The 25520-nt window shown below is 34.4% G+C and overlaps 1 protein-coding gene across 1 annotated transcript in view; it reads left to right on the top strand.

The window, feature by feature from the left end:
- Positions 1–22055, top strand: part of CFAP47 (cilia and flagella associated protein 47) — a 300477-nt gene extending 278422 nt beyond the window's left edge. The window contains exons 62-63 of the mRNA XM_084506723.1: positions 7817–7985; positions 21741–22055. Of these exons, the coding sequence (XP_084362849.1) occupies positions 7817–7985; positions 21741–21950 (379 nt within the window). The 3' untranslated portion in view covers positions 21951–22055. The remainder of the gene's footprint in view (positions 1–7816; positions 7986–21740) is intronic.
- Positions 22056–25520: the final 3465 nt, after the last annotated feature.

Raw genomic sequence — 25520 nt, 5'->3', positions numbered from 1 at the left:
GGGCTTAAATTGAGCCAGGGGAGTTTTAGGTTAGATGTTAGGAAGAACTTCTTTACTGAAAGGGTTGTGAGGCATTGGAACAGGCTGCCCAGGGAAGTGGTGGAGTCACCTTCCCTGGAAGTCTTCAAAAGACGTTTAGATGTAGAGCTTAGGGATATGGTTTAGTGGGGACTGCTAGCGTTAGGTCAGAGGTTGGACTCGATGATCTTGAGGTCTCTTCCAACCTAGAAATTCTGTGATTCTGTGATATTGAAAATAGTGTGAACAACTGCTCTGTGAGATTTATATGCTTTATCTTACCCTTGACTTGCTTAGGATCTTTCTGGTGGTGGAAGTTTTGTTACAGAAATAGAACACTGAGCCAAACAAAATGTGGCGTACAGGATCTGCAGTTTAAAAGCAATTACATAAGAAACCTGTATATTACAGGTGTAATTTAATGCTTGAATAACTCAAATGACTTAGATTAAAAAGAAAACAGAAATATTGAAATGTGTTTTAAAGTTTCAGTTGGGGTATAGAGTGCCATTCTTTAAGTCTTCCTGAAAAAATGGTCACTCCGTTGAAGTAAAAAATTAGTAACCCATTCCCATAAAGAAGCAGTTCATGTATGTAAAAGAGGTGTCCTATACACCTCTGTTGCCCCTATCTCCCCTGTCTCCAACCCACTCCCTTCTCTTCCCCCAGTGACTCTCTGTCTTTATTTCTTACGATAGATAGTGCCTCATGGCACTTGTTCATTGAGAGTAATTGGGAGGGAAAACGGAGACAGTTTTCTAAGTAACCTGCTAGAAAGAATATATATTTTTTGCTGTGTCCTTTTCCCCCTCTGTTATTTGCTACTTACAGGATAGAGTTATTGCATTGGCTTCACTTATAAAACTTCTGCATCTTTTGGGGGTGGTAGGTTGCATAGTGATGCAACAACAAGAAAAATATATTTGAGAACCACAGACGAAATAAAGGCTTAATATCTTAATAAGGACAGATTAAAATTCTCATTTAAATACCAAGTCAAACAGTCCACAGAGTACCGTTGGTGGCTACTACAAACGTATGAAGCCAATGGTTTTAGCTTTCTTTTCTATACAGCTGCTGCAATTGAAATGCAGGCTTCTTTTAATTTCACTTCTCCCCAGCAAAATTTAAACTCGTATGAAGTATTTTGGAGTAAATTAATGATTTCCCAACTTACCCATAGCCGCATTTGGTGTAGTTGCTTCACAAATAATTAAAAGTTACAAATGAGTTGCTCTGCTGTTCACAATGATCTACGATAATGAAAGCTCTGAGTCCATGCAAATAGTACATTTAAATAGTGCTCACATGCCTCCAATGAGCAACATCTGCATCAATAACTAACAACAGACACTGAGATGCAGCTATACAGTTTTGCTGTATGAAAAATAAAAATCATATATATTTTTAAAAACTGTCTACAGATTTGACAATTAACCTTTCTTGGTATTTGTCATAAATGTAGGTTTAATTCAATACCAGCTGAAATCTTTTGGCAACATTTCCGCAGAGGTAATTGGCTTTGGTACAAACCTCTAATATTTGTTTTATCATTAGTGTTTGGCTTAGTAATAAATGTATTATTGAATGACAGTGATTTATGGATTGTCAACAGTATAAACCAAAAAGAATAGATAAAATGTTTTACCTGTAAATAAAAGTTGAAGAAACTTGTTTGATATCCAGTTCAAATTATTGTTTTATTTCTATACTGGTCTGTGAAATTGAAACACGGGATAAGTTTTCTGAAATTGATGCTTATGTTTAAGCAAAGTGTCCTTTCAGTATTTGTTTTATTGAAAATAAATTCTTAATATACTTTTAATAAATTTTATTGTATTGGGATCAGTACTATTTTATTAATACAAAACTGTTTTCTTGAGAATATTTACTACTTTGTATTTCAGTACAGTGGTGTTTTGACAGCTGGATGTTATTTCTTCACATTTAAATAGTTGTATGCAGCTACAGCAGAATGCTACCATATACATATGAACAATATGTTCACTTTATTTTTTTTTTTAATTACATTAGTTCTGAATGTTTAGTCAAGATGGTGGATAATTCTCTCTTGCCCTTTCTATCTGCTTATTTCTCACATAAAGAGCCTCCTTTCACCAATGTAATTCTAGCTTTCCACGTGATTGTTCTAATCATATGTCATTTCCCATATCCAGTATCTGTCCTTCCACCCCAGCCGCTCATTCCAATCTTGTGTTTATCACAAACAGGGTATTTGCTACATTAAGGCAAGTTCTCCAGTGAACTCAAAGTATGCTTCAGAAAAATATACTTAGGCAGCACCACCTGTTACAAAAGCAAGAAGCATCGTATCGATACATGTATGGTCTCCACAGAGTGGTATCTGCAAAATCCAAGATTCTACCTGATTACGGCAATTGAGCTATAATAAAAAGAGAACCAAACAGGTCAACAGGGGAATGAGAAGATGAATTTAGGATTTAGAATAACTGCATATGAAGACTTAGTTATCTTACCTACATTTCATATTTTGAACACCATTATGGATATTTTCCTTACTTCATCTATGCGCGTTTCCTAGTACACAGAATAAACGTTCAATAAAAAAAATAAATCCTTTATCAAACAACATAAATTTTAATGTTGACTGAAGAATAGTGAGCAACCGATTTTTTTTTTGTACCTTTCCTAATTGCAAAGGAAAAGCAAAAAAGTTAAAACTTTGAGAAATATTTCTATTTTACTATAATCATGGCTCTAATTCGTTAGGATTACCATGAGCCAGGATTATGTATGCTGCAACAAAATGCATTCATCAAGTTTTCAGTACACTCACCCTTGCCCTCCTTTTTAAGTTGCTGTGCACATTACAGGCTTGGATTCCTACATCATCCCCCTTGTTACCAAGTTCTGTGAAATTCTACCATTATTTTAGAGAATTCTTTTTCTTAGTATCTCCCACATACTGTCAGCTGCAAAATATAAAAGTTAATTGAGCTCCATTTTGGAGTCTCAACGTAGACTGGTAGAAAATATTAACAATACAGCAGTTATAATCATCCTTCTTAACAGTACAATACCTGGCATTTAACACATTTAGCCAGGAGCTGTGTCTAGCCGTGGGACCTGGACCTCTTCAAGCCAGAAAAGTCAGTTCATCTATTTGCATGCATAGTACTCCTGGGTAGAATGGAAATGAGACAGAAATCTTAACATGTCGTGAAGATAAAAATTCTAGCTCCTGCTTTGATTTTACAACATGTGCACAGCAGAAGTGATGTAATATCTAGAAAAACATTCGCTGACAGTTACTTGTCATGCACCGTTTCTTTGTATTTTTGAAAGTCCTTTGATTTTGAAGCAGTATTTCTGAAGCAATATAGTTATGATTGGAGTTAAATCTTTTCTGATGTCCAGAGATCAGGATTTAGAGTGGTCAATTAAACCAGAGTTGCTTGTGACACATAAAAGAACCAATTTTGATGAATGATGAGGATCTCTTTTTTTTTTTATTAATAGTCAATATTTATAGAAGAGAAATCATCTAGCTCATGCCAACTATCACTAATAATTTTATAGAATTTGATAACTATATAGTAACATTTCTTGTGACATCCAACAGATGTTAACTACAAGTGACAATAAGTTTATTTAGGATAAAGTATTTTTGGAAGCTCGTTGCAACATTTTCAAATGGGATTTCTATCCTTTGTTTCATTAAGAAGTCATACACTACAAATTAAGAGGTTATGTTATTTTTCTTTTATTTTCTTTTATTTAAAAAATACATTTTATCTGTGGGTTGTTTTTAAACTATAGTTTGCATAATACTGATTTTGTAAAATAATAAATTTCTGTAGGAATAATTTACTGCTTCTCTAGTTTGAGGAAGAGGTAAGTAAATATTAAAGTTATTTTGAGTCTTAGTTTAATGAAGACCTATATTTTGAGTTTTGCTGTGCCCATTTATTTTATAGGCTTTTGCAGTGAGATCTCTATGGGACTATAAATTTTAAGGTTTTATTTATTTGAAGACTTAAGGTGTTATTCACTACTAGTTTACTAATTTAAAAATTATTTAAAAATGAGAGCACTTATGAGCATGAACTGCTATTTAAACTACTATGAAGTAAAGATTAAAGGAGCAATTATAAATGTGTCTATTAAATACTAACTCAATTTCCACTCTTCCTGTTGCCATGATTTCATTGTCCAATTATTATTTAAATTCAAATTACTATTCACTCTTGTTCATTATTTGAATAAGGGGAGAGGGTATATTATCTGACAGCAATATAAAACTGTTGATTGTAGTTATGGAACACAAAGTTGGGAAGACAAATTTACTTCCTCTGGCTTGTATGGCCTCTACACTTGTATTTACTAATTCCTTTGTGCTTGGTTCTTATGTATTTTCAAAACTCTGCATATCATTAAACTTTATCGCATATGTTAGTATCTGCCACTCTTGAGTTAAACAAAAGCCTTCTTGTAAAAAATATAGAAAGTCTCATCACTGTCTTTCATGGCTGTGAAATGAGAAGCCAAACGTTAACTCCAGAGTGGTTTCACCTGAAGCAGTAATCAAAGAGAAAAGGAGGAATTAATTTTTAATTATTTTAGGCCACAAAATTATTAATTTTTAATTATACATTAAACACACAGACACTGAAAAGAATAATGTCTGAAATTCAGTGCTATTCTGGGAACTTTATGTCCAGCTTTTTGTGTACAAGAGAAAATGACAATGACAAGCAATTTACTTATGCTAGCAAGTTAGCCAGGGTGCCAGATCATATCCCCAATGTGAACATCAGTGAAAACACTGTTTTTGTTTTTCTTGAGAAGCCATCTTTAGATATACTTATAACACACAAAAAGAAAAAAAAAAAAAGATTTATCAGTAGAGGCACTGTGAAAGGTTCCTGTATCTGAATGTGCATGAATAAAATATTAATCATTAGTTCTTGTACTGTTACCCAAATCTTTCTTTTTTGGTCTATCATATTATGGCTATACATTTAATTTGCCAGAATTTCTAGTTTCCTTACTGGACATAGCTACCACTTTGAGGAACTTTTTATGTCCAATATATGACTTGATTGGTTTGTTTAAAACTTCCAGACTGGGGGAGGGGAGGGAGAGGAAAGGAGGATGTTTTAGGTACGTATATATGTGTTCATATGTCTGTATGTGCATGCATATATGTTTTACTCATCACACAAAAAAATGCAGCTGCATCTACTGTCTTGTATCAATACAAAGCATGCAGATCTTTTTTTGAAAGCATTTTATTAGTTTTTCTCTATTTTTCTTTCTGAAAGTTATATTCTGACAAATTTGATGCAAGAAGATTTTTTTCTCTTACTTGGCAAATATCTTGTGTGCACAGTTGTAGATTGGTTTTGTGACAGTTTCATTTAAATTGTCTTGTTCCCTTGCCAGGACTTAAACTATAGATTTTTCTCATGTGAACTCTCTGACTGTTCTAAGGAATTATTTATGGTGTCTGAAAAAAATCTGCTGTTGCATCACTCCCTGCTAAGATGCAATTTCAACAGGAATAAGGTCTTTATTTTCTTTTCTGTCTTTTTTGTGTTCTATGCATGCAGCCTCTTCCATCTCCCTTAACATTTAGTCACTGTTTCTGTAGTCTAAGTCACACTTGTACGTTTTATGAACACAAAATGTGTTTATTAGGGCATGTCATCCCTAAGTGCTTACTAGAAAACAGACTGAACAGGAGACAATGAAAGTGTTTTCTTAAAATGTTCCTATATCTAGTCAATAGAGCAGTTTTGTTGGAAGTGAAGACTTGTGTTCAGGTTCATGTTTACAGAACCAGGGTTTGAGTAGTTATCTCAGACATTTTCGATGAGTGATCTACTCTGCTACTCAGTTTAAGAGTAGCATCCTTTCTCATCCTGTGCTTGTCCTTTATTTTGTAGGTATGCTTTAAGCATTCATACCTGAGCAGGTCTTATAGGAAATACTGATGTGAAGACTCAAGGCTTAGATGCTATATACATTGGAACTCAGGCCATTGTAAGCTTAGTGCTATAAACTCAGCTGCTCCCCTTTTTAGGTACCACCAAAAGAAAATGTCAGAATAAGCTTAATGTCTCAAAACCTGAAATGTGTTTTCAGACGTTCAGTTCTTTTGACCACTTTGATGTCAACCAAAGGAAAAGTTAGGCTCAATCCTCTAATGCATTGGAGCTTGGTAGCACTGCTAAATCTCAGTTAACTTTCTGAGGAGGTGGAAGCTTTTTGGTTTCCATTTTCTGCACTTGCACTGTTTTCTTCTACAAACTCTCAGTTCGACTTTTTTTTTTTTTTCTGACAGTATTTTAGAATTTAAGAAAACCTTCCGTGAGAACATACACAAAAGGAGAGCTATTTTAAACTATTTTTAAACAACATGACCCAGCATACCATGCAATGAATATCACTTCCCGTAAATATGTGGGACATTTCTATAGAGATTTGAATTGTCATAAAATATTAAATTCCATTGCATTGTGAGTGTTTTTTTTTTTTTTTGAAAAGCAGTGTTATTTCTGGAGCAACAATCCATGAATAAAAAGATTTGAACAGCGTTCTTGTCTGAGATGCTGTTAGTTTTTCATACTTTAAGTTTTATCAACTAAAAATATTTTCCTTCTAAGTGTGCGCAGTATTTGCACTGTTACACTGTGATAGATTGTTGTGAATTATTTCTTGACCGTGTCATCAAATTTCTAGTTTTAATTTCTTTTGTTCTTTTTCTGTCTGGAATAGAGTTGTCCTCGGAAATGTATGTAAAAACTAAAGGGAACTTGACAGGAAAATGCAATATATATGTATTTTCATGCTTAGAATGCTTATGACAACTGATCTGTAAGAAACTGTGATAAATAGGCTTCATGTTGGAATTGTCTAAAGATTGTTTGGTAGTGCGCAGCCACTCTTTTTACCAGGAATAAGACGTTTCCTTTTGGTGCAACGGTACTGCCATGAAGCTAGCAATTAGACAAGATCAATAGTAGCACCTGTGACAAAAATTCTTATGAGACTGCAGTTGTACAATAGTATCAGTAGAGGAACATGATTATTGTTATTGCAGTATCTCAAAGTATTTGGTCTGTGAGACATGACAAGTTTTGAAAACTGATAGAAAACTATATTTCTCCATATATTCATTTCAAGCCTTTCAAACTCACTCCTAATTTATTAGTACTCCATCAGACTGCAAATTCAGTTCTAGTCATAAATCTTAACAAAATGGGTGGCTTGTCAGTTTTATTTGATTAGGGATTGGAAAAGTGGGGGGTTTTAAATAGAGTAAGTATATTTTCTACTCTGACATTAAATTTATTTTGATAATTCACATTATACTTTTACACTTAAAAATCAAACAAAAAAACAGATGTTATAATTATTCTCTAGTTATTATCATATTTATAACAAAATATATTTTAAACGGAAGACTAGTATGCAGATCCCTACATATAAAGATTATAAATATTTATAATTAAACGTAAACAATTACTATAAAAAATTATTCTGTAAGTAATAATGCTGTTATTGTTCAAGCATTTCATGGGCTGCCACATTTCCTAAGTCATGCCACATGGTGGCCTGAATGTTTAAAAATAAAAAATTATTATTATAAAAATTATATTATTATTATATAATATATTTAATATATTTTATTTATATATAAGATTAATATATTTTTATATAATAATATTATTATATAATATATTATTATTTTAAAAATAAATTGTATTAAGATATTGCAAAAGGCACAATAACCTCCTTTGCTTTCCTGTAGGTACCCTGAGCCATTCACTGCATACTTCCTGGCGGGCAGTGATCCTGACTTTGTTGTACTGCCACAAGCTGGAGAACTTCTTCCAGTGGGCACTGTTGGAACCCATATAACAGTGGGATTCAAGCCAAGAATGTATGGCAAGAAGCATAAAGCAACACTTGTAATTCAGGTAAGTCTTCCTAGATGCAATACCCAAATATACTCTCTCCATTACTCAGGACTGGAAGGGAAAAATAATCTTATACAAAAAAAGCAGTACTAAAACATGCAAAAGCACACTGTAATTATTTTGCTACTCTTCACTACAGACAAGAATAAGATAAAATAATGAAAATTAACTCATGACAAGTTGGAAAAACTTACATTCTAATTTTAATTTCTTTGTTATCCCTTTGCCATCAGCACCAGAAACGGATACGTATCATAATGCATATTAAACATCTACATATACAACATGACAGAATAACTTTTAACAGGGTAATAATAAAAAAAATCATATTAAGAATAAGTGGAAAATATGTGAGTAATTGAATATATGAGACCTAAGTTAAGGCACTAGAAGGTAGATACTAAACTGTAAAAGGCAAATTTCAGAAGAAGAAGCTAGGTATAACTTCATATAAAAAAAAAAAGCTTCAAAATAAACAAAAAGAATTTTTAGCCAAGTAGCTTCTGAGTCTGAAGGTCAGAAAACATCACAAGACATTTTTCTTTCAGTAGTAAAAATGTTCTTTTTACTTCAGGAATGTTTTTTTAAGTCATTCTTTAAAAGGAAAGGGTTTGTCCAAAATTTATAGTACTGGAGAACACCTGAAACTCTCTGCAAATAATGGTTTGCAGTTGAAATGCACACTTCACTGCATGCTGGCAATGTCTTTGGGTTACTGTATTAGAAGTGAAACAGCAATACTGATTTAAAAATTAGATGGTCAAAATAAAACTGATAAAAAGATGCATGACAAATATCTATAGTGTTTTCTCTCTGAGTGGTAACATGCACAACAGGAATAAAAAAGAGAAATCCTAGGGAAACAGGAAGGCCATTTAATCCATCATATTTTTTTTGCTTTTGTTTTGTTTTTTTACTGGATTAGACATTTGATCAATTCATTTTTTTTTTTTTTACATAAACAGCAGTGTTCTTTATATCTCTTGCATTTGAAAAACAAAATAACTGGCTGAATCCACTGTGTTCTTTTATATTATACAATGCTATATAACACATATGTACACCTCAGAAACTTCTAATGTAGTTCAGGAACAAAACTCCTGTTATTAGGCATAGCACATTAAAATGTACTGGCCATATTTGTCTTTGGTTTAACTTCCATTGAAAATAGAGCTTCTACGTGACGAATTTGTCTGCAATGGGATATGCATCATGGTCAAAGATTTGCTTTCTAAGAACTCACTCACTAATCCAAAATTTTCTTTTAGGAATTTATGAGTACAGATGGGCTTTGAGTAATTGGATTTTTAATTTCCACACCTCAGTCTCAGGTTATGATCTAGGCAGATGGCTCTTTACATCTCCACCTGTGCTACTGCGCATGGGTATAGGAATTCACTCATACATATTATTGTCATAGGTACTATCTTGTCCAATCTACTCCTGAATGTTAAAAAATTTATTAATGACTCTTCATGGCTTATACTCTCTTTATTTTTGCTGATAATCCTTTGGGGGTATACTAGAATTCATTCTTTCCTCTCCACAAAATCTTTTGGTCATGTAGTTCTAATAAAAGCTGTAGCACTTGTGACTGTAATTCTGCTGGTGACTCTCAACAGCTACCTGAAAGAAACTTGACTACTTGTTGAGAATACCAGATACTCATTTCTGCCTTTGCCTTTCCTGTTAGTTCAAATAATTATCATTACTGACCCTGAAGAAGACAGATTTAGTTAGATGGCAAAAACAGTATTAAATCACTCTTATTTGGGGAATAATAATGAAAGTGGTGAAAAACAATGTTGGACCTAACACTGAAGAATCTCTTTTGCATGTATTCTTTCAGCAAGGTATTGACAGAGGCTTTGAACTGTTCTTAAAAGCAGCAAAGGTGTTTTTACAGTATTGTGTCTCTTCTGATACTGCCATACTACAGACTACAGCACTCTTCCTGTAAAATTTCCTTTGCACTTCTGGGGATAAAGTCAGAGTCCTAACACTAACATAGTTTTATTATTAAATTTTATGAATAGTGAGTTGCAGAACTGCTATTTTTGTATGCTTCAATGAACAGTGATAATTGGGCTGTAAAGCAGCACAGATGACAGTGTAAGTTCTTTATCTGTTTTATGCTGGTCATTACAATTGTGTTGTAAAGTAAAACAGGAGGTTGGGATTATGGGGAAAGTCATCTTTTCTTCATTTGTTGAAAACATTAAACCCAAACATTGTACATGCAATTTTTTTTTTTTTTATTTGCCCTGCTGAGAACCCAGTCCTGAAGAAGTAATTAACGTGAAGAGATTACAATTTGTCTTTACCAAAATTCAGTGTGTACATTTTGTTAACTGAATGCACATCTATAATTGAAATAATGTAGCCTCATTTATATTTTCTGTACACAAATCATGAAGTACTTCATGAAGTATTTGGGGAATTTTTTAAAACCTTAATATTCATGAATACTTACAGTAGATTTTATTAATGGCAGAAAACTTTAATTACTTTGCTGAAGCAATTCAATTTTCTTTAACCGTCATTAAAACCTATGTCTTGAGTCAACTACATATCAAAACAATTGAAGGTAGACTATTATTTGAATAGCTGGTAGGAATCTTAATTTTGTAAAAGTACCATGGAAAATTACTTAAAAATTTCTGTAGATCAAAGAATGAAATTAGAGAAATATAATAAAAAGCTTGTAAAGGAAATAATCATGCTTGTTTCTGTATCTGTGAAGGAGAACATCATAATCTTACTGAGCTACAAGCAAGAAACAATGACAGTGCATGAAGAGCATTTTAAATAGATACTATTCCATAATCAAACGTCAACATTTTTAATAGCTTTCGTAATCAGTGCATTTCTAACTGAAAAGAAAAAATGTTTTCCCACTAATTACAAATTAGTGAAAGGATAATATATAAGCTATAAATTACTGAGAAGATAAAAAGGACTTCCTCAGTCAGACTAACATCTCTGAGTTTGGCTGCGATGTGCTGGCAAAACTGAAGAGACAAGTGCCACAGCCTAGGGCCAGCAAGGGCAGGGGAACTCTGTACAGGCTTTCCGGAGCAGGAGCTGCTGCCAGGTACAAGACAGAGCAGTCAGGAGGCTGGCAAGTCCTGGCTTGGAAAAGGGCATTTTCAAGTTGGCCTACAGCTAATTTGCTTGCAGTGTGCTGAATCCAGCTGGAGACCTGAGCAAATGTGTTGTAATTCATGGATGAGACTGCAGAGATATTCTAAAGCAGAGGGCAAACAAAATAAGTCTTAAAAGATAAAATAGATGTCAGAGAAAACCAGATTGCAGGTAACATTATCAAGCCCTCTAGAAGTCAGGCTTGTGCACCTTTATTACTGAATAATCACTAACTTAGCCTATGGAAGATAGCATATCAAAACCATTTGTCATGCTGCTCTGGAAATAAATGCTGCCGTGTGCAAGCCACATTAGCCGTCTGTGGCTTCTCTAAGCTTAAATATGCAAGCTTGCATATTTTAACAGAAAATGATACTGTTACATATTCAGTAGCTTGGTGAAAATACATTGTGCATTGTTCCTGGTAGATTTGTTAATTACCGTAATTTAATGTTATTCTGAATTGTATCTCTTAAAAATAATGAACAAGGGAGAATGTAAAAAAGCTAATAGGATAATTGAAATAGTTTCACAATGAGGAAGACATCACCTGTGTCCCCTGGCTGATGTTGAACTGAGTTTTGTGATTACAAACAGAGGTCCAGAAAGTTCATTCCAAGCAGTGAATATAGCACATCCTATCACTAGCATCACTGGATTTTGGGTGAAGAATCAATACTCAAAATTTTTGATTCATAGGCATAAAAATAGTTAGTTTGCTTATTGAGACTATAATTCCCATAATGACAAGAGTTTATACAAATATGGGAATGACTGGTGTATAATGGCATTCAAAACATTGCCAGTAGTGAGGGAGTATTTGATATTGATTGTATTACATCTAAGCAAAGCTGTGAAACATCTAATATTTGAATTGCAGAAATCAATTTAAGTTATTTTTAATTTGATCTGGAATTGTTCCTATAAGATAAGAAAATGACTGTTGAGCTACCATTTTAATTGAAAATGGGAAGGAAAGACCATTGATTAAATGTAAACTTAATGGTTGGACTTGACAATCTTTTCCAACCTAAATGATTCTATGATTCTATGTGTAGTATCTGATAAAGGAGAATAAGTGTTATTCACAAGCACCCTCAGACTCTAGTTTGATCACTTTTCCTCTTTGATACACTGAAATAAAGTGTTGATGACAGTTTCTCAGGATGGCTCAGTACTCCAGTTTTAATATTACCACATTGTGAGGAATGGCTCACATGAATTGTTGAGTATGTAATAAAATCTGTGAGTATATATGGAAATGAGTTGTATGTTTTGCACTTAATTTTGGATGTTAAAATACATTCAAAATCACTAGGGCAGTTATAAGTAACGAGAAAAGAGATGAAAGAAAATAAGTCTTAATGTATCATACACTACAATCCCTGAATCACAGAATTCTTGAGGTTGGAAGGGACTTCTGGAAGGGACTTGTCTAACCCAGACAAGATGCTCAGGCAGGATCACAGTATTTGGGTCTGGCTGGAGTGGATTTTGCTTTCTTCACAGCAGCCTGTATATTGCTGTGTATTGGATTTGTGACTTAACAGTCTTGACAACACAGCAGTGTTTTGGGTATTAATTAACAGTGTTTGCACAACATCAAAGCTTTCGCCCCCACCCTCAGAGCACTGGTAGGCATGAGTAGAAGACAAGGAAGAGATACATCTGGGACACTGGACCCTGACTGTCCAATGTCATTCTCAGCAATTAAAACTTTTTTTTTTTTTTCTCAGTCACCCTCACAGTAAAGATGTGTTTCATTATTTTCAGAGAGAGCCTTCTCTATTTCAGTTTGTGATCCTGGCTACATCCTCTTTGTACCTTCCTTTCAGATACATTGATGAGAAGTCCTGAGTCTTCTTTTCTCCAGGCTGAACAGTCCCAGCTCTCAGCCTTCCCTCACAGAAGAGATGCTCCAATCATCTTTGTGGTCCTTCACTGGACTCTTACTGGTAGCTCCATTTCTCTCTCAGTACTCCAGGCCTCAACAGCGCTGTGTAGAGGGGAAGGGTCACCTCCCTCCACCTTCTGGCAGTATAGTTATGCAGCCCAGGATACCATTTGCTTTCTTTGCAGCAAGAGCATATTGCTGGAACATGTTCAACTTGGTATCCAAGTTTCTTTTCTGCCAAGCTGCTTTCCATCTGGGCAGCTCCCAGAACATACTGTTGCATGAGGCTGTTCCTTCTCAGGTGCAGGACTTCACACTTACTATTGTTGAACTTCATAAGGTTCCTATGATCACATTTCTGAAGTTGTTTAGGTCTTTTGGAATGACAGGATAGTCTGGTGTATCAGTTACTCCTCCCAGTTTTGTGTCATCCACAAACTTGCCAAGGGTACACTCTGCCCCTATCATCCAGATCATTAATGAAAATGATGAACGGGATTGGACCTAGTATTGACCTGTGGGATACACTGCTATTTACTGGCTTCCAACTAAACTTTATGCCACTGGTCATTACCATCTGGGTCTAACCGTTCAACCAGTTTTTAATCCATCAGATTGTTTGCTCATCCACTCAACACTTCAACAGATTGTCCATGAGGATCTTACAGGAGACAGTGTTGAAAGCCCTACTGAAATCTGTGTAGACAATATCCACTGCTTTGTTTTTATTTACCAAAACAAAGCCATTTCACCATAGATTATCATGTTGGCTAAATATCACTTCCCCTTGGTGAATCCATGCTAGATACCCCCAATCACCTCCTTTTATTTTATGTGCCTGAAAATGTTTCCCAGAATTAGTTGTTCCATCACTTTCCCAGGGACTGAGGTGAGGTTGACTGTCCTGTAGTTCATGGGGTACTCCTTCTCTCCCTTTCTGAAGATTTGACATCATCATGAAGGTGAAGGTGAAAAAGGCATTAAGTACCTCAGCCTTTTCCTTGTCCTGTGTCACCAGGTCTGCTGCTGCAATCAGCAGTGGGCCCACACTTTCATGTTTTTTTGTTTGCTGTTTATGTACTTGTTTATATCATGCTGCATTGTCCCTCCAGCACATATCAGGGTGGGTGAAGATCTTTTTGAATAATTAAAGTGAGATTTTTTTTTTCTTCTTACTTCTTCTTTATTTCACCTCTTCAGATATGCAGGTTTTATTTTGACTTTGCAGTAACCATGTCAATTACTCTATGATAGTGCTATTTATTTATTTATTTATTTGTGATTCAGATGGCATTTAATTCTCTACCCTCCCACTTTTTATAGCAGTGTTATTAAAAAATAGCAGTATTTCTCTACTTAAGTTAATGGTCAAGATAGTCATACAAGGAGATATTGTAGCTTTCCATGAACAAACATAAACTGTGTTTTCTACTGTTCTGGTCCTTCAAGAGTAACCTTGTAGAGGAAGTTGTGTTGATGGTCAAAGGGAGGACAAGATACTATTTCTTTGAATTCTCCAGAATAATCTTTTACTATTATTATTATCATTTTTTCAGGAGTTCTTTTTCCTTGCCAATGCTCAGAATTCCATGATACATTATGGACTTGTATAGGACACACTATTTAATTGTGAATAGTGACTTACTGTAGCCAGGTTTCCCACCCCTACAAAGGTGCCCTTTTACTTGACTGCATGGACCTAACAGGTGCAGACTCTGATATGAGTTGGCACAGTAACAGAGGGTCCCCAACAACTTCAGTATAAGAAAATTCTCTTTCCAGTATTTTTTGATCCTAAGGATTGAAACAGCCTGAAAACAGCTTAGCATGAGTAAGCTCAACCTTGCATTTAAAAATTAACTCTGAAAGAAATCTGTCTTTCATCATTTTTTTTCTTCCCTTGGTTTCTTTAATTCCCTTCATTTCAGATATAGATCAGAACCCCTGGGTCTATGGGACCTTTTACAAGGTTTTTCTTCCAAGCTACAAGAAATACTTAAGACTTCAAAGAAAGTACTCTTCTAATTACTTACAGTTTCCTTCCATTTTAAAATTAGATATTATGGAAGACTGAAAGAACAAGGAAGGAGGAAGACATTGGTAGATGGCCTTTTTTATTTGTTCCAGTGTTTTTTCAATCTGTTTTCCCCTTTACCAGATTCACTAAACAGGGACAACAGATAAGAACAAGAGGAAGGGCAAAAGTGAGGATCAGTGGAGGACATGTCATTTGCTGGCAGCAAATGGCTGGTATATATTCACTTAATCTGCCCTGTTCCACATGATGATGTAGTAAAGCAATCAAGAAGTAAAAATTTATCTATGAAGTGGAAGTTAGTGGAATGTAATGACATGAAACCTACCAAACAATATTGTTTATTGAATATAATGTATCTGCCTTCATACTGACTCGTTAGTGATCATTTATAAAATTAATACAAAATGAGAGTTAGCAAGTAAAATATTAAGCAAAGACTACATTAAAATACAAATAACTCAAGTCTTCTCAGTAACTTAGAAAAGGGTGTATATGGGGTATAGATGTGCTAGATTTATTGCAAATCTCATATTAAAAGAAGAAAGTCATAGCTGATCTTATCAAATTGCTACAGATATGGAAACATTACAACATTGTTGCACCCAAACATTTTTTTTTCTTCATAAACTGATCATAAAGGAAAAAAATAGAGGAAGAAACTCTTCAGCGGCACACATAAAAATTTGGTTTAATTTCATTCTGTATACACTGATTGTAATTGATCATTTTTTTGCTTGTCACCATTGCAATACAAATTAAGGTCCAGGGAGGACAGGATGCACTGTCTGTAATTTCCTGTGCCTTAGCTTTTAGCAGGAAGTCCTGCAAATCTTGTTTAGACTTTCCTGAATTAACACTGTTTGAAAGACAACTGGAATATCATTTACCTTAAAATTCCTGATACTCACTCGCAACATTTAGCTCCCTCCCAACACAAATTTCGCTCACGATTAATTAGTATGTAACTGAGTAGCACTGCCAGCCTGCAGTGAATACATATGGATGGTCTATGTTCTGCAAATTAATCCTATGAATCATGAACCATCTGTAAGAATGGGCTGAATACTAAAAAATATACTTTTGCATAAATTATTTGGTGACTGCTAACCGTATTTGCTGAATAAATTATTTCATGAATATTATTCAGTCAGCTATCAAGACAGTTGAATAGCTTACTTGAATATACAATACACAGTAAAAATTGGTAGCATATGTCTTATTTTTTATTCTTCACAATATTTATCAAAGAAATTTCGTTCTGCAGTTGGCTATTACTCCAAACAGGTGAACCAAATTATTGCTTCCTTCAGACTTAAACTGGATTATAGCTGTCAGGACTTTCTAGATATTGATAAAAGCAAGTCATTAATTTCAATATCCAAACTTCCCTCAGACTGTCAGGGATGTTTAGACTGTAGTCTGGTCTTTCTTCTGAAGTTGTATAATCTGTAGTATCAGCACAACTCTGAAATAGGTCAAGAGATGCAGGGACCCAATGATTTGTAAATACCTAAGTTATTATTACATACATCATAACAGAGACTGCCTTTTGTGTTTGTACTCAATACTTTTGTCTTTAGACTTTGTTTGTTAGTACTGGTGCTAGCATTATAATTGTTGCAAATTTTGTATAATAATCAGCACTGCCATAAGCACAGGCAAAGTTCCTCCTATTTGGAAAATTCTGACCCATTTCTTAGGCAAGAAAATGCAGCTCATAAGTCAAATATAGTCATATACTAAAGACCTCTCAAAGTCATTGTCCCCTCTCTGTCACTCCAGAAAAGTCTGATACTTGATCCTTCTTTCTCTATCACTGAAACATGTCTGACCTGGAAAGCAGCTTGAAGGCATTTGCACTGATTCTGAACTTGGTGGACTCGCTCTTGTTGCAGTTTTCATATTGATTAAAGCAGTCATTGTAGTTAAATTGTTAAGCTTTATCCTGAAAGAAAATACTTATGACTTGAATAACGTTTGAATAAATATTCTAGTTAAACAGACATGGGTGTCCAAAATTTTCCAAAAATTACTGAGTTCTAGGTGGTCTTGTAGCGCTAACCTATGTTGGCAGTTACAGTAACTATTTTCCATTTGTGTAACACTTGTTACCACTTTAGCAGAATGCAATGAACTACAAACTGAGGTTTTCCTTTCAGTAAATAAGTACATAACTGCAAATTTTTTCCACAAAGGCTGTCTCTCCAACTGTTTTGGATGACAGCAGATGATTTACAATAGATGGACTAGGTTGTTACAGATTATGATTATTATTATTATTTTGAGTTCATCTTAATGGATCATATCTAAAGGATTTATGCACACAATGTTTTCCCAATTAAGCTCAATGAGTTTCCATTAGGTACAGAGCAAATTCTCCTGCCACAGAACTGCACCTGACACAGGCTACACCAGCACTTGTATAAACAGCTTTTTCACAGAATCATGGAGTCAAAGATTTTTTGAGGTTAGAAGGAAACTCTATATGTGATCTGGTCCAACCTCCCTACTCAAGCAGGGCCACCTGCAACAGGTTGCTTAGGACCCTGTTCAGGCAGCTTTTGAAGATCTTTTAAATGAGAAACTCCACAGCCTCTCTGGGTAATCAGTATTCCATCACCCACACAGCACAGAAGTGTTTCCTGGTGTTCAGGCAGAGCTGCCTGTGCTCCAGTTTGTGCCCGGTGCCTCTTGTCCTGGCACTGGGCACCACTGAAAAGAGCCTGGGTCTGTCTCCTTTGTGCCATCCCTCAGGTATTAATGGACAGTGAACAGATCACCCTCAAGTCTTCCTTCTTTGGGCTGAGCAGTCCCAGCTCTCTCCTCATGGGAAAGGTAATCCAATCCCTCAGTCATCTTCTTAGCCCTCTATTGGACTTTCTTTTGTATGCTCATGTCTCCCATGTACTGGAGGGTCCCAGAACTGGACACAGAACTCCAGGTGCAACCTCACAAATATTGAGTACAGCAGAAGGATCTCTCTAGACCTGCTGGTGATACTTTGCCTAGTGCAGCCAAGAATACCATTAGCTTTCATAGAGGCAAAGGCACACTGCTGTTCAACTTGGTGTCTACCAGGATTCTTAGGTACTTTGCAGAGCTGCTTTCCAGCTGGGTGCCCCCCAGGAGGTACTGGTGCCTGGAGTTGTTCCTCCCCAGGTGCAGGACTTTGCACTTCTCCTTGTTGAACCTTTTTTACCAAGCAAAGCCATAAACTTTTTTTTTTTTTTCTATCTTCTTAACCCCCACAAAATATAAAATATAGAGCATTTGAACAGCAAACAGGCAATTAACAATAGGCTCTTACTGCCTAGAAGTCCATATTGTTTGGTGTTAACAGTAAATGAAATTGAGAGGTGACACAGCCCACCAGTTTTGCTTAAATCCTGCTTCAAACAGTTAAGAAAACTATAGAAAGTAAAGTTACGATATGTGTGGATTTCACGAACAAAAAAGATTTTTAGTAACTTGATACTCAGTTAAAATCTTTGGCTGAAACAATTGACAGATCTTTTCTCTGACCTTGAAGTGATCAATGAATCATGCACACAGTGTATATGACCCTGAGGTTAAATTTTCTTTAAACTAAATTGTTAATCTGACATGCTAAATAAAGATAAACCTTTTCATCTTGTACCGGAATTAAAAAGACAATTAGCTACCTCTGGAGAGAGATTTACATTTCTTAAAAGACAATATTATCTTTAGACAGAAGATACTGATGTTGGTCCACATCACACCTGCTTTTGCTGGCATTTATCTTTAATGGCAGTGAAGTTAGCAGATCACTGAACAGTATTTAATAAGGTTTAGAATAATGATGAGCTAATATGTCTGTTTTACACAGGAATAATATTCAATTTAAATTAGATTTTTATTTCAGCAGAAGAGTAATGAAAGTTTAAAAAATTATGCATGCATGATGAAGTATCTATTAAGATCCTACACTTACTAACCTTTATTAGAATACAGTCATTCATTCAGAAGACGTTATGAAAAAACAGTACCACCAGTTTTAATGTAGAGGGTTTAAAAATATTTTTTTTTAAAAAGACACAGCAAAAAAGTTGACTATTCTTTCAATACAAGTACAGAACAGTAAATATTCCATTACTAAAATACTGGTTAAAACCAGTTATGAAATAAGCATCAGAATTAGAGATTCATATGGTGATGACATTTAAAAGTTGTAACTGTATGCAGCCTATATGTGAAATATTGTAAACACTGTATAAATGCATAGAAGAGAAAAAAGTCTGTGTCAAAAGGTTTACAGTTTAATGACCTGGAACTTCTTCCTATTGAATAGTTGCAACATGAATGAAAAAATGCTTACAACAATATCCATTAAATGTACTTTAGCAATGACAGGGCAATCATTAGAACAGTAGGAAACAGAATATGAAAGATAAGAAAGGTAAACATCAACAAAGCAGATATTTTCAATGGCAAATATAATACTGATATTTAACAAAACAACAGAAGAACAAAATCAGAGCTACTTTAGCATGCATTTTATTCTCTTCTATATGTTACTATAAGAATGATATGACTCAAGAAATGTTGAGATGGAGAAGGTTGGCTCTTCGCCATGTCCTATGTAGTTCTTTACCTAGACCATAGATAATCAACAGATTACAGTAAATTGTTAGATTAATAACACGCCATACTTTGGAGATGGTTGATGGCATTTATGCTATGTGATCATTATTTTATTTTATTTTATTTTATTTTATTTTATTTTATTTTATTTTATTTTATTTTATTTTATTTTATTTTATTTTATTTTATTTTATTTTATTTTATTTTATTTTAATTATTTATTTTTTGGGTGTGTGTGGAGCAATTGATAATTAGTATGGATACTGTTGCTGCTCCCTATAGGCCTAATCTGTTTGGGGAGAAGCAGAACTGTCAGACTGGAAAGAGCAAATGGGCCACAAAGCCAGCTGTGTTGGAAGGCATGCTGTTAACTAAGTGCTTCAGAGGAAGACTCTTGAACTTTAAGGTTGACTCTTGCATTAATTTCCAGATTGGATGAGGGTGTACACAGCCTTTCTAACCCTTTGTTTCCTTGGGTGAAAGTGACACTGCTCTTAGGTGTAATGGTTATATCTACCAATGATTGTTCTAAGGATTATGTTTGTATTAAGTGAGAGACGTATTACATAAATTACAACAGTTGTATTAAATCTTTGACTTGGAGCAGGAAAGAAAGGTGATCCTGCAAGCCTTGACTCTAGTTCAATGCAGCATGATGCAAAAGTGTAGTGACAAAAAAAACCTGCTGTAGAACCAAAAGTAGCATGGCTGTGCAATTGCGGTGCTGTGCAACATACGGAAAAGTATGCCTTGGGAATTTGGAAATATCATGCATTTAACACGACTTTGCTGCTTTGATGCTACAAAGTCATGGAGTCTGGTATGTTCTGTGTACTGTGCATGTATGTATTATGTATGTGCACTATGTTCCATGTTCTGCATAAAAAAAAAATCACTTGAATTAATAAATTTAAATGGACCTACATAATCCCATGCTTTTTCACTCAATGTTCCCCACAAGTGCCTTGTAAGTGAAAATGTCCCAAACAGAAAACCTGAAATTGCCAATTGCGGAGTGCAAATAGATGGCAATGTATGTGTCAAGTGGGCATGTAACACTTTATCTTTCTCTTTGTATGGTAGAAAGCTGGACATAATGACACAGCATTTGAAGTCTATGGGATTTTGTCATTTTGTTGTTTTGTTTTATTTTGTTCTTAAGAGAAAAGGAGAATGGAAAATGAAAGGTCTATGAATAGAGCTTCTAGGAAGGATAATGCTAGACTTGGAATAAAGACCTGCTTTCCAGAATTAAAGTGATAAATCTTGAAAGAAAAATGACTAAGAATCTTCAATAGTTACATATGGGTTTTTAGCAACCAAAATTCTGCTTCAGAGAACAAAGGAAACATGGGAGATAGACAACAGTACAGCCTTCGTATACATAAAATAATACTCCTTAAGTAAACATAGATGGGAAATGTATTAAGAATAAGAATCACGTACTCAGTAAGAATCAAGTGTTCAGGCATTACAAGATATGACATAGAAACATATGCTCCATTCCTACAGACCAGTTATAAACAGAAAGCAAATGCAGAGTGTCATTTTCAATTCACATAAATATTCTTCAAACTGGAGATTTCAACATAAGCTGCAATTCTATTATGTGTACTTAGCGCTCTTTTCTCTCTCTTTTTTTTTTTTTTTTTAATTTTTCTATTATTTTAATGCAAAGATTTCACCATTTGATAATACTATTATTACCAACACCAGAGTTGCAATTAAGTCACACAGTACATATATACCTGAGACTTTTATATTGTACTGTGGAATAATTACCTTTAAACAACATACAGAGCTATAGGGTTTACTAAATAAAAAATGAATTTTAGATCAGCTGGGATGATAAATTATTTTTCTTTGTTGGGTCTGGGTCTGCATTCATAACGTTAAACATGATTTCTAGTCTCTGTGTTCCAGGATGACGATTCTCATTCTATGTTATTCCAGTACCTTATGTGGAAAAGGATAAGTATCTTTTGAAATCAATGTAGCATGGTAAATCACTGTCAAAAATTTTCAAGGTATTTGATCACTGATTATATTTTATCATGTCTCTGTTCTTTATTTTCAGACTCAATCAATGCAGTGGACATACGAAATCAATGGCCTGCCTCCACAGACCACACCACCTACAAGGCCAGCAAAAGTAGTTTCTACTGGCAGTTACATAAGATCAGCAACAGTTCGACAGCGCAATTTCTTACATGAAAATCTAAAGCTTACAACCACTGGGGTATCCTCACCAATCAAGGGGGCACCTTTAGTCCTGAGGACAAAATAGAGAAAAGAGAATGCTGTGTTGTGGGTTTTTATTTGTTTGTTTTGAGGAGTGTGGGGGGACCACATGAGGTGGATATCTTTGTCAAATAAACTCTGCAAATGCAAAGATGTGTTTTTAATATATTTTTAAAGCAGATATGATATGCATCGGTGGTATGCTTTATGTGGAGGATCCAGAGTGCCTCAACTCTAATAATGTTTTTTTTCTATGACAGATTTTAGTTGTGTACCTAGTGGTTCATGTATTTCATACAGATGTCAGCAAATTTTAGTAAGGAAAAAGGATCAAGTTGAAAAAGTATACATGGAAATTTGGGAATTTGATTTAATGCTTTGCTTTAGAAGGAATGTTCGTTTGGTAAGGCTTTAATAGGAAGCCATAAAGAAAGTTCTATATGTTGTTCAGTATATTACTTGCATGCAAACCAAGCAGGCAAACTAATCCTTGATGTCTTTCATGATCAAGTGCTTACCGAAATTTTGCAATACTTTGCTAAAATGTAGGTTTACGTATCACATGTCCAGAGCTTAAATGTCTTTAGATTCACTTGCTTTGCAAAATGTCATTAGTTTTGACATTTCTGCTTTGTCTAAAATAATTTTGTCCTGAGTTATTCATCCCATAACACTTCAAATTCTTAGGTTATTACACATAATATAGAATAAAAATAAAATGTCCTCCCTCAGTATTGATGTGCTGAGTAAATTTTAGAGTGCTTTAGAATATTGGAGTATTGAAATATAGAAGGCTATGAAAAGCCAGTGAGGACTGCAGCAAAATTTTACTTTTTTTTTTTTTTTTTTCTAAAATAAACAAACCAGAGATGCCATTCATGTTGTGCTTCCATTTCCATTCTTCTCAGTAACAGTTGATATTATATGGGTGTTCAGGCTTTCATTGCTATTGATGTCATTAGAAAGTTAGATCTCTGCAGTCATGCTTTGCAAGATCACTGGATGGATAACTCCCACTTTTGTTGTTTTTTTTTTTTTTTAAATCTTTGAGATTGATTTTGCTGACTTTACTAACAGAGTATGAATTGTATTTGTGCCTTTATTTTAGTGGCAGAATATCCTGTAACAAAAAGATAGCTTGGCACAGAGTAAGTGCTTTCTTGGCACAAATACAGAATGAGCATCATTGCTCAGGAATGGGGAGCCTGAGAACAACCTATGTAGGTCAGTGTAAATGAGCACCAATAAAACCATTTTACCGCTATGTGCTTGAGGATTTTGTTTATGCCACACATTTTAGAGAAGCTATTACAGAAAATGTTGGGAACATATAAAACAGTGATGGCACTGTTTAGTTTCTGCTTTTTAATGCAGTGTGCCCTGCTTTGATCAGAAAACATAATCTGAACCAAGAATAAAATTTCCCTTACAAATTCAGTACACAACACATAAAGGATACTGTCTGTATTGATATTTGGTGTATTTATAGAAAACATTAAGAAGCTCTTGTAACATTTATCTTACATGTGACTGGGAACACAAATACATCTAGATTTCATAGGAGAGCTCTATCTACGTGTGTAATTGAATCAATTGTTTCTATTGACTGTAAGAAATGAGAATTTATGGATCAGAAATGTGCAGTGGATTCACAACTGATTATTGGTCACAGTGTTCAAGAATAATTTCAGCAACAACTTTTCTTTGTTAAAGCTTTGTTGTCCTGTTTTTGCTTTCTAAAAGGTTTTCTTTCTCATTTGAAATCACAGCTTTTTGTAAGAAGTTTAATAATTCTATCAGAGATAGAAGGTGGCATATAGATCAATCACTCAATTAAGTGTTGCTCTCTTCAAAAATGTTATTTCACAGTTAACTTACCTGCATTTCCTGTTACATCCAATAGATTTTCAAATCCTCTCATACATTCAGAAGTTAAAAAATCCATAGACAAATATTTATGCAGTAACATCTGAAGTACATCGTAAAAGGTGAAGTTTAGAAATATTGTCTATCTCAGAAGGGAAGCATCAGCTGTGATTTCTGAACCAGATTACACTTTTCCAGTGTATACAAGCTCATTTATGAGTTATGCAAAATATGCTATACTCATTTGAATCTTTACCTTTTTTTATTTTTAATAAATGCATTACCTTTTCTTATTTTTACAGAGTTTAAACTGAACTAAAAATGTTTTCTCCAATATCAATGATGTACTTGCAAAGGTGATTTAAATAAGGACCATTGTATCTGTGTGCTTGTCACATCCATGATGTTTTACATATTATCCACATACTTTTATATATTCCACTGACTATATACACTCTATTAAAAATAAATTCTTTTACTTCATGACTTCACCCTTTGCACTTCTACCGGTGATGTGATTGTATTCTTTATACTGCAAAAGCTAATTCTAAGTTTGCATATCTTTTAAAAAGTACTTTCTAAGAGCAGCACTGGAAGATTTCCAGAATGATCAGTTTTATTAGTTTCTTGCTCCCTCTATTTTTTGTTTTATATTTTAATTTATTTTACTAGAATTACTAGGCCATAATTATAAACTGTAGAGTTTGAAGTCATTGAAAGAAAGAATTGGTATGAGAAAGAATTATCAAATGATGCTTTTTTTTTATTTAAACTTGGAGACTTAACTCCAAAGCTTTTGGACTTTCAGAACTTAAGAACAGCAGGGCAAGATGCTCACCATCACCCCACACCTTAAAAATGTGATCTGCAGAAGGTCTTAACTACTGAAGATCAGTCTAAGCACAATTGTTGCAGTTAGGGTTCAGATGATAAATCAATCAGTAAATAAAGCGGATTTAGATTATAAGTAATTCTAAATTACCATTTATTGTAATAAACTTCTTACAAGGAAATGTAAGAAAATAAACACAGCCTCAAGGTTACAGTTTGTAAAGAAGCACTCACAATGTTTTCTATGTCCTTATCCTACATTACCAGAAGTACGCTACCATGACCAGAAATTGGAAGAGAAAAAAATTACCTTTGTTTCTCTACATTAGAGCACCCTTAAAGATCCTTTTCTCCTGAAAAGAATAACAAATTAGTATTTGCCTTCACATCAATCTATTTGCAGGTACAGCAGAGTCTCAGGAAAACAGGGCATGCTGATTAACATTGGAAATAAAAGCTCTTCATTTCTAATAGTTAATTTTGACTAGAGATCTAAAAGTACTTGTACTGACTCATGTATTTTCATATATATAAATATCAAATTCACAAAATAAAACAAGTTTTCCCCAGTCAATATGATACTTCAGTCCTATGTCTTAATCACAGAGTTATGTGACAAGCATGAGTCAGCTGTACATCTGTTTGTTAATGGCTTAGAAGAAATACCGGTTGGCTAATCAGTGTAGTTACCACCTGTTTCTTTATATTTCTCCCCCACTTGTCTCTTTATGGCTATAATGATTCATCTTTCTGAATAATTAAAAAAAAAAACAAAAAAACGGGATGTCAAGCAAGATCACTGTGTACAGTAGAACTTGTTACTCTGGAATGGGATCTTATATTTAAATTTCTTACTAAAATACTGTGCAGCCTTTGATATTGTTCCTAACTATTGAGTTGGTTTTCTGTTTTTCTGGGA

Source organism: Aythya ferina, assembly GCF_964211825.1.
Source record: "Aythya ferina genome assembly, chromosome: 1".
Lineage (NCBI taxonomy): Eukaryota > Metazoa > Chordata > Aves > Anseriformes > Anatidae > Aythya > Aythya ferina.
Note: the sequence above shows the minus strand (reverse complement) of the source record. Positions and strands in the feature narration are given on the sequence as shown.